This window comes from Lepus europaeus, chromosome 8, assembly GCF_033115175.1.
Source record: "Lepus europaeus isolate LE1 chromosome 8, mLepTim1.pri, whole genome shotgun sequence".
Lineage (NCBI taxonomy): Eukaryota > Metazoa > Chordata > Mammalia > Lagomorpha > Leporidae > Lepus > Lepus europaeus.
In genome coordinates this window covers 50,127,690-50,142,689 of record NC_084834.1, presented here as the reverse complement: position 1 = coordinate 50,142,689, position 15,000 = coordinate 50,127,690, and the positions used below count along the sequence as shown (strand labels likewise).

Here is a 15,000-nt window from a genome sequence, read left to right as displayed (position 1 = left end):
GTCTCCTAATTTCAAACACTCCTGGAGCTGTAAGTGGAATGTTTTTAGGAAGTACTCATATCTGTACTGTACCCACTGAAACAGGGTAACAAAGCCACAAACAGCTCCTAAGAGAAACTAAATTAAAGAGTCACCCATTCAACAGATGTTGACTGAACACCTACCAAGTGCCAGGGGCTATGGTGCACAAAGAAGATACAAAGATGAATAAAACATAGCCCCTGATGTTGAGGAGCACAGAGAGTCTAGGGATGGAGACAGGTATGCCCATGTGTGAACCTGGTAATGGTGACACCTTGGTGCAAGTATGAGGTTTTCAGAGTACCACTGTGCCTTCCCATGACATGGCCCTGGATCCCTGTTAGCTGAGGATAAGCTAGGGGGTGCAAGTTACCACTGAAAATATTTAAAGGAAGCACTGCAAACTAGAAAGTTGTTCTCTTAGAAGGATTTTAATTTATAAATTCTTTCTGCTGTTATATCCCATTCTTAGATATAATCTACTTAACTGTATTTTTCAGGTCACTAAGAAGAAGTCTGCTCTTCCAAATCCATTTCATTTGGGAAACTTGAAAAAGGATCTTTCAGAAAATGAATTGGAAATATATAACACAATGAAGTAAGAAACTTCATTATAATATTCTTCCTCATTTAATCTCTCTGTCTTTAAGGAAGTTTTACAGTAAAAAAAAGTATAATCTATAACATATAAAGTTATTTCAAAAAGTTCATGGAAAATGGAATTAAAACATAAGTTTAGGGGCCGGTGCCATGGCTCACTTGGTTAATCCTCTGCCTGAGGTGCCAGCATCCCATATGGGTGCCAGGTTGTAGTCCCGGTTGCTCCTATTCCAGACCTGCTCTCTGCTGTGGCCCGGGAAGGCAGAGGAGGATGGTCCAAGTGCTTGGGCCCCTGCACCCGCTTGGGAGACCAGGAAGAAGCGCCTGGTTCCTGGCTTTGGATCGGCGCAGCACCGGCTATAGTGGCCATTTGGGGAACGAACCAACGGAAGGAAGACCTTTTTCTCTGTCTCTGTCTATGTCTCTCTCTCTCTCTCCCTCCCTCTCACTGTCTATAACAATACCTGTCAAATAAAAAAAAAAAAAGTTTATTTTGCTGCAGAAAGATTTTGAAATCATCACATAGTTTTTTAACATGCATTTTCCATGAACTGTTTGGTGACCCCTTATATATGTGATTTCTAAAACTGGTTGAACCAAAATAAATTTATATTTTCATATTCCCTGAGCTTTTTAAAAAATTTTTATTTAAGTTATATAAGTTTCATGTATTTACATGTACAGATTCAGGAATATAGTGATACTTCCCACCGTACCTTCCCTCCCATCTACACTCCAACCCTTCTTCTTCCCTGTTCTATTCCCAGTCTTAATTTTTACAAAGATCTATTTTAAAGATACTAATTATTCATAAGCTTAACCCTACACTAAGTAAAGAGTTCAACAAACAATATGAAGGGGAAAAAAAAACAAACAAAAAAACGCTGTTCTTCGACAGAAGAGACAAGGGCTGTGAATGATCATCGAATCTCAAAGTGTTCATTTCACTCCAGTATATTACATTTTAGGTACTCTTATTAGTTACCCATGATCAGAGAAAACTATGCTAACTGATTTTAGGGACTGTCTTATTTCATTAAGTATAAGGGTTTCCAGTGCATCCATTTGTTGTAAAGACAGGATTTCATTTTTTGTTTCTTTACAACTGAGTAGTGCTCTGTAGTGAATATATACCATAATTTCTTTATCCAGTCTTTAGTTGATGGACATATGGGTTCATTCCATATTTTAGCTATTGTGAATTGACCTGCAATGAACTTGGGAGGGTACAGGTAATTCTTTCATAGGCTGATTTCTTTTTGTTTGGATAAATTCCCAGAAGTGGGATGGCTGGATCATATGGTAGGTCTATATTAAGATTTCTGAGGCATCTCCATACTCCATACTATATTTCACAGTGGGTACACCAGTTTACATTATCACTAACAGTGGATTAAGGTACTTTTTCCCCCATATCCTTGCTAGTAATTGTTGTTTGTTGATTTCTATATGAAAGCCATTCTAACTGGGGTGAGGAGAAACCTCATTGTGGTTTTGATTTGAATTTCCTTGATGGCTAGTGAACCTGAGCATTTTTTCAAGTGTCTGTTGGCCATTTGAATTTCCTTTCTTGAAAAATGCCTGTTCAACTCCTTTTCCCATTTCTTAATTGGATTGTTTGTTTTATTGTTGTTCAATTTCTTTTTTTTTTTCTTTAAGATTTGTTTATTTGAAAGTCTGAGTTACACAGAGAGAGGAGAAGCAGAGAGAGAGAGAGAGAGGTCTTCTATCTACTGGTTCACTCCCCAGTTGGCCGCAATGGCCGGAGCTGTGCCGTTCTGAAGCCAGGAGCCAGGAGCTTCTTCCGGGTCTCTCACGTGGTTGCAGGGGCCCAAGGGCTAGGGCCATCTTCTTCCGCTTTCCCAGGCCAAAACAGAGAGCTGGATGGGAAGTGGAGCAGCTGGGACTAGACCGGCTGCCCATATGGGATGCTGGCGCTCCAGGCCAGGGAGTTAACCTGTTGCACCACAGCGCCGGCCCCTTGTTGAATTTCTTGAGCTCTTTGTAGATTCTGGAGGTTAATTCTTTATCATCTGGGAACTGAACCAGCAGATGGAAGATCTGCTCTCTCTCTGTCTCTATCTCTCACTCTTTCTCTAACTCTGCCTTTCAAATAGATAAATAAATATCTTGAAAAAAATGTTAAAAATAAAACAAAACATTTCATTCAGTAACCAATTCCTATCCATTCTGCATTCCAGTAGTTTTTGAATCCATTCAGCCCCTGTTGCTACTCCCTCATTCCGGTTCACCTTTACTCTCACTTGGTTTTTATTGTATTAACCTCCCAACTCCCAGCTTACCTTGAATCCATTCTCTACCACAGGAGTTAACCTTTCTGAAGAACAAATTTCTGACTTTCTCTCTCTCTCTCTCTCTCTCTCTCTCTCTCTCTCTTTAATACAAATCTTTTGTCTTTCTATTGGGTAGTTGCTTATTTGGTGATTTTAAAACTTTCAGTTAATATATACTGAACGAGCTTTTGATTTTCAAGAGCTAATCTTGCTTATTGTGTTGTTTATTTTTGAAAGTTTTTTTTTAAAATAACAAAAAGGCTCATTCTAGCCTCCCTGAAAGGAATCTGATTAATAATTGTTACTATTTTTTTTTTTTGGACAGGCAGAGTTAGACAATGAGAAAGAGACAGAGAGAAAGTTCTTCCTCTTTCCATTGGTTCACCCCCCCAAGTGGCCGCTATGGTCAGTCCGTTGTGGCTGATCCGAAGCCAGGAGCCAGGTGCGTCTTCCTGGTCTCCCATGCGGGTGCAGGGCCCAAGCGCTTGGGCCATCCTCCACTGCCTTCCAGGGCCACAGCAGAGAGCTGGACTGGAAGAGGAGCAACTGGGGCAGAATCCGGCACCCCAACTGGGACTAGAACCTGGGGTGCCGAAGCCGCAGGTGGAGGATTAGCCAAGTGAGCCGCGGCGCCGGCCTAATAGTTTTTTTTTTTTTTTTTTTTTTTAAGAAGAATTTCTATTCTGTAACTTATCTTGAATTTGAAGATGTCTGAGAGCCGGCGCCGTGGCTCAACAGGGTAATCCTCCGCCTTGCGGTGCCTGCATACCGGGTTCTAGTCCCGGTCAGGGTGCCGGATTCTGTCCCAGTTGCCCCTCTTCCAGTCCAGCTCTCTGCTGTGGCCAGGGAGTGCAGTGGAGGATGGCCCAAGTCCTTGGGCCCTGCACTCGCATGGGAGACCAGGAGAAGCACCTGGCTCCTGCCTTCGGATCAGCGCGGTGCGCCGGCCGCAGCAGCCATTGGAGGGTGAACCAACGGCAAAGGAAGACCTTTAAGCTCTGTCTCTATCTCTCACTATCCACTCTGCCTGTCAAAAAAAAAAAAAGTCTGAGGTAAAATACGCATTTTACGTGATTTTCCTTTTGAATCATAATTCTTTTCTTCTTGATTATTTTCTTTCTTTTTTGTTGGTGATGTTAAAGATTTATTTATTTGAAACGCAGTCTTAGAGAGAGAGAGAGCAAGCTGCTATCCACTGCTTCATTCTCCAAATGACTAATGGCCAACACTGGGCTAGTCCAAAGCCAAGATCCTGGCTCTCTATCCAGGTCTCCCACATAGGTGTCAGGGCTCAAGCACTTGGACCATCTTCTGCTGCTTCCTCAGGCTTATTAGCAGGGAGCTGGATCAGCAGTGAAATAACCAGGACTCAAACTGCAGCTCACATAGGTGACAGCTGAACTTACTGCACCACCACACTGGTTCCTGTTTCTGTTTCTTAAAGATATTAGCTACCAGTTATTAATGTGCAAGCTACCCTATGGAAAAATATCAGACAAATCTGTAGATGACCTTCTTCAGTGATAGAAGTTTATACAGATCATGTGGCCTAATTAACAGTTTAGCAAGGATTTAACTGGGATGCATGATTAAGCCATATCTAGGCTATGAGCTGAAATATGCCTTTCCCTTACCTTTGTGCTATGGATGGGAAAAAAAAAATCAACTGGCATTTTTTGTTTGTTTGAAGTGTAGATAGCTTTTATCATAGAAGGATTAGAAAGGGGTCATGTGAGTATTTGAGAGGCAAGTGGGGACGTGCTATCCATCTATTTATGCAATCAGAAGTCAGCAATGGAAAAGAAAAAGCCAGGTACAGTACAACAACTTCACAGTCAAGTAAACTGCAATTGATTATGTGACCTCATTCAAGTTAATCTCAGTCCTCTGAACATTGATTTCCTCGTGGTTAAAGTGAGGATAGTAATATTTATTGTCTTGCAAGGCTTTTATGACAATTAAAATGAAGGTATTTTAAAGGCATACCCTGGGGGCTGGTGCTGTGGCATGGCACATAAAGCTGCCGCCTTCAGTGCCGGCATCCCATATGGGCACCGGTTCGAGTCCCAGCTGCTCCACTTCCAATCCAGCTCTCTGCTATGGCCTGGGAAAGCAGTAGAAGATGGCCCAAGTCCTTGGGCCCTTGCACTTGCGTGGGAGACCCAGAGGAAGCTTCTGGCTCCTGGCTTCAGATTGGCACAGCTCTGGCCGTTAAGGCCAGTGGGGAGTGGACCAGAGGATTGAAGACCTCTCTCTTTTTCTGCCTCTCCTTCTCTCTCTGTGTAACTCTAACTTTCAAATAAATAAATAAATCTTTAAAAAAAATAATAAAGACATACCCTGGCACACAAAGGGCATTCAGTGTAAGATACCTGTTACTGTTATTTTGTAGTTGCTATTTTTGTTGCTGTTCTTTAGCTCTTCTTATAACTGGCTGAAGCAAGCAGCATTTATAGGTTCTATCTGAAACTCGCAGGGGAGAGGTGAAGAAGAAAGGAAAAATGAGAATAATAATAGAATATATAAGAGAAGAATGATTGTGGTGATGAGCAGTGGTAGAATGCTACTAGTAATTGCCCTGCTATTACAAAATGTTAATCCAGCTTTGCAGTTGGTATTAATTTTGCTTTTCCTTGAGAACATCAGGTTGACTGTGGTGGTAAAGACTTTACTGCTACTAATTTAAATGTGTTGAATTTGCTGGAAGGCATTTTTATATGTGATCCACCTTAGAATGATACTTGTTTATAGCTTGTAGCTATCTAGACCAGACTTGAGCTGAGTTACTCATTGCCAACCATGGAAAAAGGGAGGTTTAGCCAACTGGGTTGTTTAGCAAAGGGGTGATTAAGTTACTTGCAAGTGAATTGGTGTTTATTTATCCTTGTATAACATCTAGTATTTGCCTCCATTAAGGGAATTAATAATAACCCTAGCCTGTATTTAAGTTCAACATGAAGAGAGAACTAAATGTTTGGCCCAGTTTTTCCTCCCTAATTTTATTAGTAATATAGATAAAAACTTATAAGGAATCCCCAAAATTCAAATGGAAGCAATATTTTTAAATTAGTTTTTTTATTTTCCTTCTCTCTCTTTTTTCTTTTCAAGATTGACGTCTGGTCCTGAGAATACACTTTTCCACTATGTTGCCTTAGAAACAGTGCAAGGAATCTTTATTACTCCTACCCACGAAGAGGTGGCACAACTAAGCGGTTCTATCCATCCTCAGCTAATAAAGAATTTCCATCAGTGTTGTCTTTCCATTCGTGCAATTTTCCAACAGACATTGGTGAAAGAGGTAGGGTGCCGCTATAAGCTTTCTTCCAGTTTCATTTCCAGATCTCTAAAGCTTCTCTCTACTCTCCAATTTTCATTATACCCAGCAATATTTTCATGTAATTTTTTTTTGCAGTCAGCATAGGATTATTCTCACAATACTTAATTTTATAATACTGAATTGATGTCCAGGATTACTATTTCAGTAATGGTGGGCCTGTGTTTTTTGTAACAAAGTAGAACATAGTAGTTGGTAATATAAAATTAACTTCCCATGGTTGATATCTATGACTTAACCATTACTTGGTCAGTAATATCCACCAGTTGGTTCCTCAGATAACTGATAATTTTTAGTTTTCAGTTAACAATATAAGGTATTTTGGAACATAGTGGGTAAAGGTAGACCTGTAGGCACAGCACTATTGCAGATGTTTTAGCACTTGTTGATTAGTTGCCTGCTGGCTTTCAATCCAAGATAAGAATGCCATTGCAAGCACTTAACTTTTAGGATCAGTCAATTCAAATCCATTTGTGAAAACATTTTTGGAGTTTTTACACTATTTAGAGTCAGCATTGGCATAGCAGTCATCCCTCCCATATTGGAGTTACTGGGTTCAAGCCCCAGCAGTACTTCTGATCCAGCTTTCTTACTAATACACATCCTTGCGGGCAGCAGATGATAGCTCAAATTTTTGGGCTTTTGCCAGTCTCATGAGGGACCCGGATTGAGTCCCCAGCTCCTGGCTTCAGGCTGGCCCAGCCTGGGCTGTTGCAGGTATTTTAGGAGATCCAGCAGATGAATGATCTCTATTTCTCTGTCTCTCTACCTTTCAAAGAAAATTAATTTTGGAAAAATTTTATGTGGCACTATTAATACCAGTTAATACAAATAATAACTATTAATTTGCAGAAAAAGAAATCGCTGGATGATGGAGATCATTCAACTTCTACACATTCAGGGTCTTCTCTTAACCCTGTGAAAGAACATGGTGTGTTGTTTGAATGCTCACCTGAAAACTGGACTGATCAGAAGAAAGCACCACCAGTTATGTCTTACTGGGTAGTAGGGTAAGTGAGAAAATAAATATTTGAAAATAAAGCACAGTGTTAGAAAAGTAGTAAACGAGATTAATGTTTTAAAAATATAGGCAGAGTATTATTAATCTAGCTTTATTTTATTTTAGAATTTTATTGCCTGAGTATCTTCTTTAAGTCCTTTCCAACTCTTTTTCTATTAAAAATATTGTTGTGTTATCTTACAAAAGTATATGAGTAATGCACTGAGAGTAACTCTACAATTGTTCTCCAATTTCTTTCCTTCTTCCCTCTTCCCTCTCTCCCCCTCCCTCTTTTCTTCCTCTCTTCTCTTTTTCGTTCCTTTCTCTCTTTTGTCCCCCCCTTAAGACCTAGGCACATCTGGCCCTTGCCCAGCTCTGTTTCCATTTCCCATCACTCTCCTCCTCCATCCACTGTGCAGCAGCTATACCAGCCCTGACCCAACCTTCTTTCTGCTACTTCTTCTATATGGAATGCTCCATGCTTTTGCATACCTGGCTCCTTGATATCCAGAGCGCTGCGAGCAGGTCTTCTCTTCAGGGAGGATCCGTGATCTTTCCCTCGCCCCCAGTAAAGTAGCTACACGCTTATTCTCTATATCGTCCCTTTATCGGTCATTTTCTTTTTTGCTTATTGTCTTCCTCCCTCACTAAAATGTCAGTTTCACGAGGTCAGGAATTGTATTGGTCTTGTCCACCAACACCTACAACAGCACCTGATATGTAATAGTCACTAGATAAATATATGATGGTTCAGTAAATGGAGCTGTGTTAGACAAAATGTGGTAGTGGTGGTGGTGGAGGTATGAGTGCAATGGGAGTGACATATACCAAGATAAGATGAAAGATTAAGTTGGAAAGCTAAATTAAGACCATTGTAGGGAGCCTTTAATTTCGCACTAAGAAATTTAATTTAGGGGAGAAATACATGTTGAGCCATAGAAGGTTGTTTCAATTACAGTACAGAGCTGGTGGCGGAAAAGAGCACAGTGTTAGGTAGGACTAAGCTTATTGGACGCATGCCATGTAGAAATTAGCTGTATGCCAAACACTTTCCAAATGTTCTCCAAAGCAGTAATTTCCTAGGTGCTAATCCTTGGAATCTAGAATCCTTTTAGTGACTTGTTTAATTAGAGATGCATAGGCCCCTTACCGGACTTACAGAATCACAATTCATGGGAATGAGAATCTTACTTTGTTTTGTTTTTAAAGATTTATTTATTTATTTATTTTATAAGATTTATTTATTTATCTCTCAGCAGAGGCTGAGAGAGAGAAGGAGAGGTCTTCCATTTGCTAGTTCACTCCCTAGATGGCTGCAATGGCTAGAGCTGTGCCGATCCAGAGCCAGGAGCTTCCTCTGGGTCTCCCACAAGGGTGCAGGGGCCAAGGACTTGGGCCATCTTCCACTGCTTTCCCAGGCCATAGCAGAGAGCTGGATCTGAAGTAGAGCAGCCGGAACTTGAACTGGCACCCATATGGGATGCCAGTACTGCTGCTACACCACAGTGCCAGCCCTGAGAATCTTTGTTTTTAATAAGTTCCTCTATGATTACAACATGTAACCAAACAGACTTAGGAAAGTCAGCATAAGCTTAACTCCATGTAATATCAATAGAGCAGTTCTTTTAGAAGATTAAGCTGGGAGCTGCCAATGGAATGGTATAGCCACAAGAGAGACTAGAGATAAAAAAGACCAGGTATGCATACATTCAAGAGTACAGTGAGTGGAACCTTAACTACATCCACAAGATTCTTTCTACTAGACTCAAGATGTCAAATTATGATGATGCAGATCTATGTACAATAGAAATTTAAGGAAGTCAAGCAGAATTAACTCCAATTGAGATAGTTCAATTTATATATATTAGTGTTGATTAAATATATAAAGATATTATCTTTAAGAAAACCAAATAGTGGCCAGCGTTGTGGAGTCGCAGGTAAAGCTGCTGCCTGCAATGCTGGCGTCCCATATGGGCACCAGTTCAAGTCCCAGCTTTTCCACTTCCAATCCAGCTCCAAGCTAATGTGCCTGAGAAAGCAGAAGATAGTCCAAGTCCTTGGGGTCCCTCCTGCCCAGATGAGAGACCCAAATGAAGTTCCTGGCTTCCACTGTGGCCATTTGGGGAGTGAACCAACAGATGGAAAATTTTTTCTTTCTCAGTCTCTCCTCTCTCTCTCTGTGACTTTCAAATAAATAAATAAATCTTAAAAAAAAACATAAAATTTCAACATTTGCTATTTTTACTATGTGTAAAAAGTATTGTATAATACTTTAATATAAAGGGCAATAAAATAATAACTATTGTGCTTAAAGTGATGCAAATGCTTTTGATTCTATTGTAATAATAATTACTAGATTTTATATTTTTAAACTGAGGGGTATGGTAATGCAGCTTGATAAAATACAATTTTTTATGCTCCGAAGTATAAACAATTAGGGGCGGGTGCTTGATGCAGCCGTTAAGACAGTTTGGGATGACTGCATCCTGTATTGGAGTAACTAACTTCAGGTCCCTGCTCCACTTCCAATTGCAACCTCTTCGTGATGTACACACTGGAAGACAGCAAGTAATGGCTCAAGTAATTGGGTCCCTGTCACTCACGTGGGAAATCCAGATGGAGTTCCTGGCTCCTAGCTTTAGCCTGGCCTAACCCTGGCCGTTGTAGGTACTTGGGGAATAAACCCGCATGTAGATCTCACTGTGTTACCCTGCCTTTCATGTAAAAGGAAAATTTAGGTAACATTAAAAAAATAAAAATTGACCCAGGCATACTTGTACACATTCTGTCTTTAGAAATAAATCTAGCTTTATTCTCCCTTAGATTTAGATTGAATAATCAATTTAGATATATTTTTAATTTACTACAGATTCTTTCAGAAATAAAATATATAAATGAAAAAGGGTGTTTTGTCTCTTTAATCTTTTGGTGTTTTGATTGTGTTCTTTTCTTCGGCAGGAGACTATTTCTTCATCCAAAACCTCAAGAACTATACGTCTGTTTTCATGACTCAGTCACAGAAATTGCTGTTGAAATGGCTTTTAAATTATTCTTTGGATTAACCTTGTAGCTGTGTTTTCTTGATGCACAACAACACGTGCATGGAGCATTAGTGTCAGAATTGCTGAAATCAATACATAGAAAAGGTTTAGCTTATTTTCACTGTTCAATATTGAACATAGTATTGTTAAATATTAAAATGAAATTCTGTTGAATTTGATTTCTTAAATCTTTTATAGTGTTATGAGACTTTTGAGAAAATACTTGATCAATATATGAAGAAGGGATAGTTAACTTATTTCCATGTGGGTATATAATGTTAATTTATTAACTAATTTGAAATAATGTGAAGTGTTTTATATAAAAGTAATATAGGAAATGTTTATTTTGGAAAAATACCCAATTCGTTGTTTATTTTTCTCAAAATGAATATTTTGATGAAAGGATCTGATGAAAGGATCATGAAATTGAAAGGAAGTGGCCAGATTCTATAACTAATTAATGCTATAACTTTGAGCAAGTCTTTGTACTTCTCTGAACTGAGTTTCATGTACAAATGAAATGACTGCATTGAAGTTTACAATCTGAAGTAAAATGTGATATTTTCCCCCTTCTTGCCTATTGATTGGTACCTAGATTTGTAATGTCCAAGTACAGATTCCTTGTCAGATCAAATATTTTAATTAGTTCAAGTATTTCAGTAGTACCTCTCTGTGGGAGGAAGAATAAACATTAAACTTACTTTTTAACTTATTTGGTTCTCTTTACTCTTTCCAATAAGCACTAGGATATATTTTTTAAATTGCCCATAAACTTTCAGTGTTTTTCTTTTTATTCAAATATATTCAGGTTTATACATATACTTCATTTATGAATTTCAGGAAAATTGCAATTTTTTTAAAAAGATGAAATCATGTTAAAAACACTGGCTCATGAAACCATATGGAGACTTCTTTGGTAAAATACTATTATTTGTCTTATGAATAGGGATCATTACGTACTGGATTTTCCCAAATGGAGAACACTTTAGGGAAAATAGTCCTTGATCTTTAGTAGAAGAAAACTAATGGTCTGAGGATTTTCTTTGTGAGCATTTGGCAGACTGATAGAAAAGAACATAACAAGTGCTGCCCACTGGATCTTTCTGGAGGTTCAGTTGTCTCCAAGGCTTTGCAGTACTGGCTTGTTTCTTCTTCAGGACTTACGCTTTGGAAGACTAGTTATACCAGCACATCTAAAATCAGTGTCTGTATTTCCCCTACCTCAAACGTGAGCCCTCCAGTGAGTCATTAGTAACTGCAAACCTTCTTGCACCATTTGAGCCATTTGGTCTTAGAAGGAACACATGTTATCCCTCTGTCTTCAGATTAAGAGATTTTCACCTAGGAATCAAAGATGCAAACTACTACATGTTTGTCCCACTAATGACTTGTGAGTTTTAATTTTGGCATTCAGACCTTAGCTCTTGGAATGTTGTGTACAAAGTAGCTTGAAATATTCTCCTTTGAAGAGCACAATACTGAGTCACATAATAGACTTTTAACTACTGTTTTAGGATTGCCATTGTACACATATGTGTATTAAGGACCTTTGGAAGTGTTTATTAAATGTCTTAAGTTTGCAGCTATGCCCCCTCAAAACGCCAGGAGTTATTTCTAATACTAGGAATTATTAATGAATGCAGATAATGATTACCTCAGGCTTTCAGACTTGGGATTCTAATTTAGGTGACTTTTAAATTTTCATTTAGCAAAATTTTGATCTGTTAAACTACTTCTTGGTGTCAAAGAATCAAAAGACCACTGCTCAATAGCAGATAAAAATGCAAAGCACACTGCTGATATTAATAAAAGCAAACTGTTTGTGTTGCAGTAGTGCACTGTAATTTCTGTATTGTGGAAGCATTGCATTTTTAAGAAATGAAACCAAACATTATCTTGTTTTTCATCTTTACATGGGCACTGAAGACTACATCGTATGTATACTTAGAAGCTCATTTTCCCAAGTATGTTCAGATTCATACCTAAAAGTAGATCCAGTTGATTATTGGACAATAAAGTGCCTGTGTTTTACTTTAGTAAACAAAGTGGAACAAAGTGACAATACAGATACCCCGTAAGTATGCTTCAGCAAATAAACATTCTTAAGTTGAATTGTATTAGCATCCTGCAATGTCCCCTTCCACCAAAGACTATTAATGTGAAAGACTATAGCTAGTACTTAAGAAACATATGAAGCACTATCTTAGTACCATATTTTTTCATTCACCAAAATTAATTTTAGACCCTGTTACTTTCTCTTTCCCTTTATCCCTCTTCCTCTCTCCTCCCTCTCTCAGCTTTCTTTAGGTATTCTTGTTTTTGTCATGTCAGAAACTGTACCTAAGAAATACTTCCTATTTGTGATAAGGGACTATTGCTGATGATGTATCCTGGAAAGCTAATAATTTTGCAGTGCCTGCTTTTTTATCTCTCTAATGCAAATGGGAAAAGCTATGAATTTATTAAGTTTGTCCATTTTCAACATTGTTTATTGTTATGTTCTCCCTAAATGCCTGGCACATATTACATGGTATATGTATATATATATAATATATAATATATATATATTACTACCATGTATTATTATTATTATAAAGTATAATACTAATTGGTTGAAAACCAAGGAATCAGCTAAATCACATCTGCTGTACAAAGTGTTGAAAAGAATGGTTGGCGCCATGGAGTAGTGGGCTAAACTTCCACCTGCCACACTGGTATCCCATATGGGCGCTGATTTGTATCCTAGCTGCTGCTTTTCTGATCTAGTTCTCTGCTGTGGCTTGGGAAAGCAGTAGAGGATGGCCCAAGTGCTTGGGCCCCTGTACCCACGTGGGAGACCCAGAAGAAGCTCCTGGCTTTGGATCAACCCAGTTCTGGCCGTTGTGGCCATTTGGGGAGTGAACCAGTGGATGGAGGACCTTTCTATCTGTCTTTCCCTCTCTGTGTAACTCTACCTCTCAAATAAATAAATAAATCTTTAAAAAAAATGTTGATAGGAAGGTAAGAAAAATGTTAATCACTAAACAGTTTTAATGACATGGATTTACATTTTGGATATTTAAAATATATTATTAGATACTATTAAATCTTTAACCTATACACCAAGCTGTATGAAATAATTTAATTTCACAGAATTATATTTCCATGTTCTATATAATTAAAACTATTTTTATATTGTATTGATAGTTTTAAATAAAAACCACTTGGAAGTTTTTTTTGGTAGTTGTGTTGCTTTTCTTGCCTTCACCCAAAAAATACATACTGAATTTCTAGGCTGCACTACATGCTCTTTTAGATACTGAGGATGTAACAGTGAATAGAAGAGCTAAAAAATTCTGCCCTCATGGAGTTTATGTTCCAGTGGGAGAGGTAGACGACAGATAAATAAGTAAGATGGTTAGTAAACAGTAAGAAGAAACAGTGAACAAGAAACTAGGATATGAAATGTGGCAGATAGGGTTGTACAGGAAAGTGTTGTTCAGGTTACCCCAGCCCGGAAGTCAGTGAGGCAAGTAACCGTGCTGTTTGCTAAAATCAGAGTTAACAGTTCAAAGGCCCTGAACTTCTGTATTTCTACTATTAATATAAGTCACCAGATTTTTTTCCTTCCCTAAATCACTAAATAAAATGCAATGCAACAAATTAAAATAAGCATTTTCAGGGTAAATGTTTGGTGTAGTGGTTAAAACACAGCATGAGATGCTTAAATGTCACCTGGGTTCAAGTTTCGGCTCTGCTGCAGATTCCAGCTTCCTGCTAATATGTCCACTGGGAAACAGCAGGTTATGACCCAGGTAGCTAGGTCTCTATCACCTTTGTGAGAAATCTGGATTGAGTTGTAGGCTCCTGGTTTTGGCCTAGTCCAGGCATTTGGAGAGTGAACCAGCAACTGGAAAACTCTCTCTCTCTCTCTGTGTCACTCTTCCAAATAAATAAAAATTTTTAAAAAGGAAAAATGGGGTCGGCACTGGGGTGTAGCAGGCTAAGCCTCCGCCTGCAGCACCAGCATCCCATATAGGCGCCAATTCCTGTCCTGGTTGCACCTATTCTGATCCAGCTCTCTGCTACAGCCTGGGGAAGCAGTAGAAGATGGCCCAGGTCCTTGGGTCCCTGCAACCACGTGGTAGACCCAGAAGAAGCTCCTGGCTCCCCCTCTTTTTTTTTTTTTAAGATTTATTTATTTATTTGATAGAGCTACATAGAGAAGGAGAAGCAGAGAGAGAAATGTCTTCCATTCGCTGATTCACTCCCCCCATGGCCACAACAGCTGGAGCTTTGCCGATTTGAAGCCAGGAGCCAGGAGCTTTCTCCTGATCTCCCACATGGGTGCAAGGGCCCAAGGAATTGGGCCATCTTCCACTGCTTTCCCAGGTCACAGCAGAGAGCCGGATTGGAAGTGGAGCAGCTGAGACCTGAACCGGATCCTGTATAGGATGCTGGCACTGCAAGCGGCAGCTCTACCCACTGTATCACAGCGCTTGACCCTCCCTACCTCTTTCTGTAACTCTACCTCAATGATATCTTTACAGGAAAAACAAAACAAAAAACAAAGAAGTCTTACCTGGGATGTGACTCAAGTAATTTTGCCCTATTTCTCTCTGTATTCTTGTTAATGCTTCAATTTCCCTTCAAAGAAACTGAAAGGGCCAGCGCTATGATGCAGCAGGTAAAGCTACTGCCTGCAGTGTCAGCATCCTATATGGGCGCCTG

General features: G+C 39.1%; 1 protein-coding gene across 4 annotated transcripts in view; it reads left to right on the top strand.

The window, feature by feature from the left end:
• INTU (inturned planar cell polarity protein) overlaps window positions 1-12,802 on the top strand; it is a 98,392-nt gene extending 85,590 nt beyond the window's left edge. For all 4 annotated transcript variants that reach the window (XM_062199657.1, XM_062199655.1, XM_062199656.1 and 1 more), the window contains 4 exons: window positions 522-619; window positions 6,024-6,213; window positions 7,102-7,259; window positions 10,208-12,802. In XM_062199657.1, coding sequence (XP_062055641.1) covers window positions 522-619; window positions 6,024-6,213; window positions 7,102-7,259; window positions 10,208-10,319 — 558 coding nt within the window. In that variant the 3' untranslated portion in view covers window positions 10,320-12,802. The remainder of the gene's footprint in view (window positions 1-521; window positions 620-6,023; window positions 6,214-7,101; window positions 7,260-10,207) is intronic.
• Window positions 12,803-15,000: the final 2,198 nt, after the last annotated feature.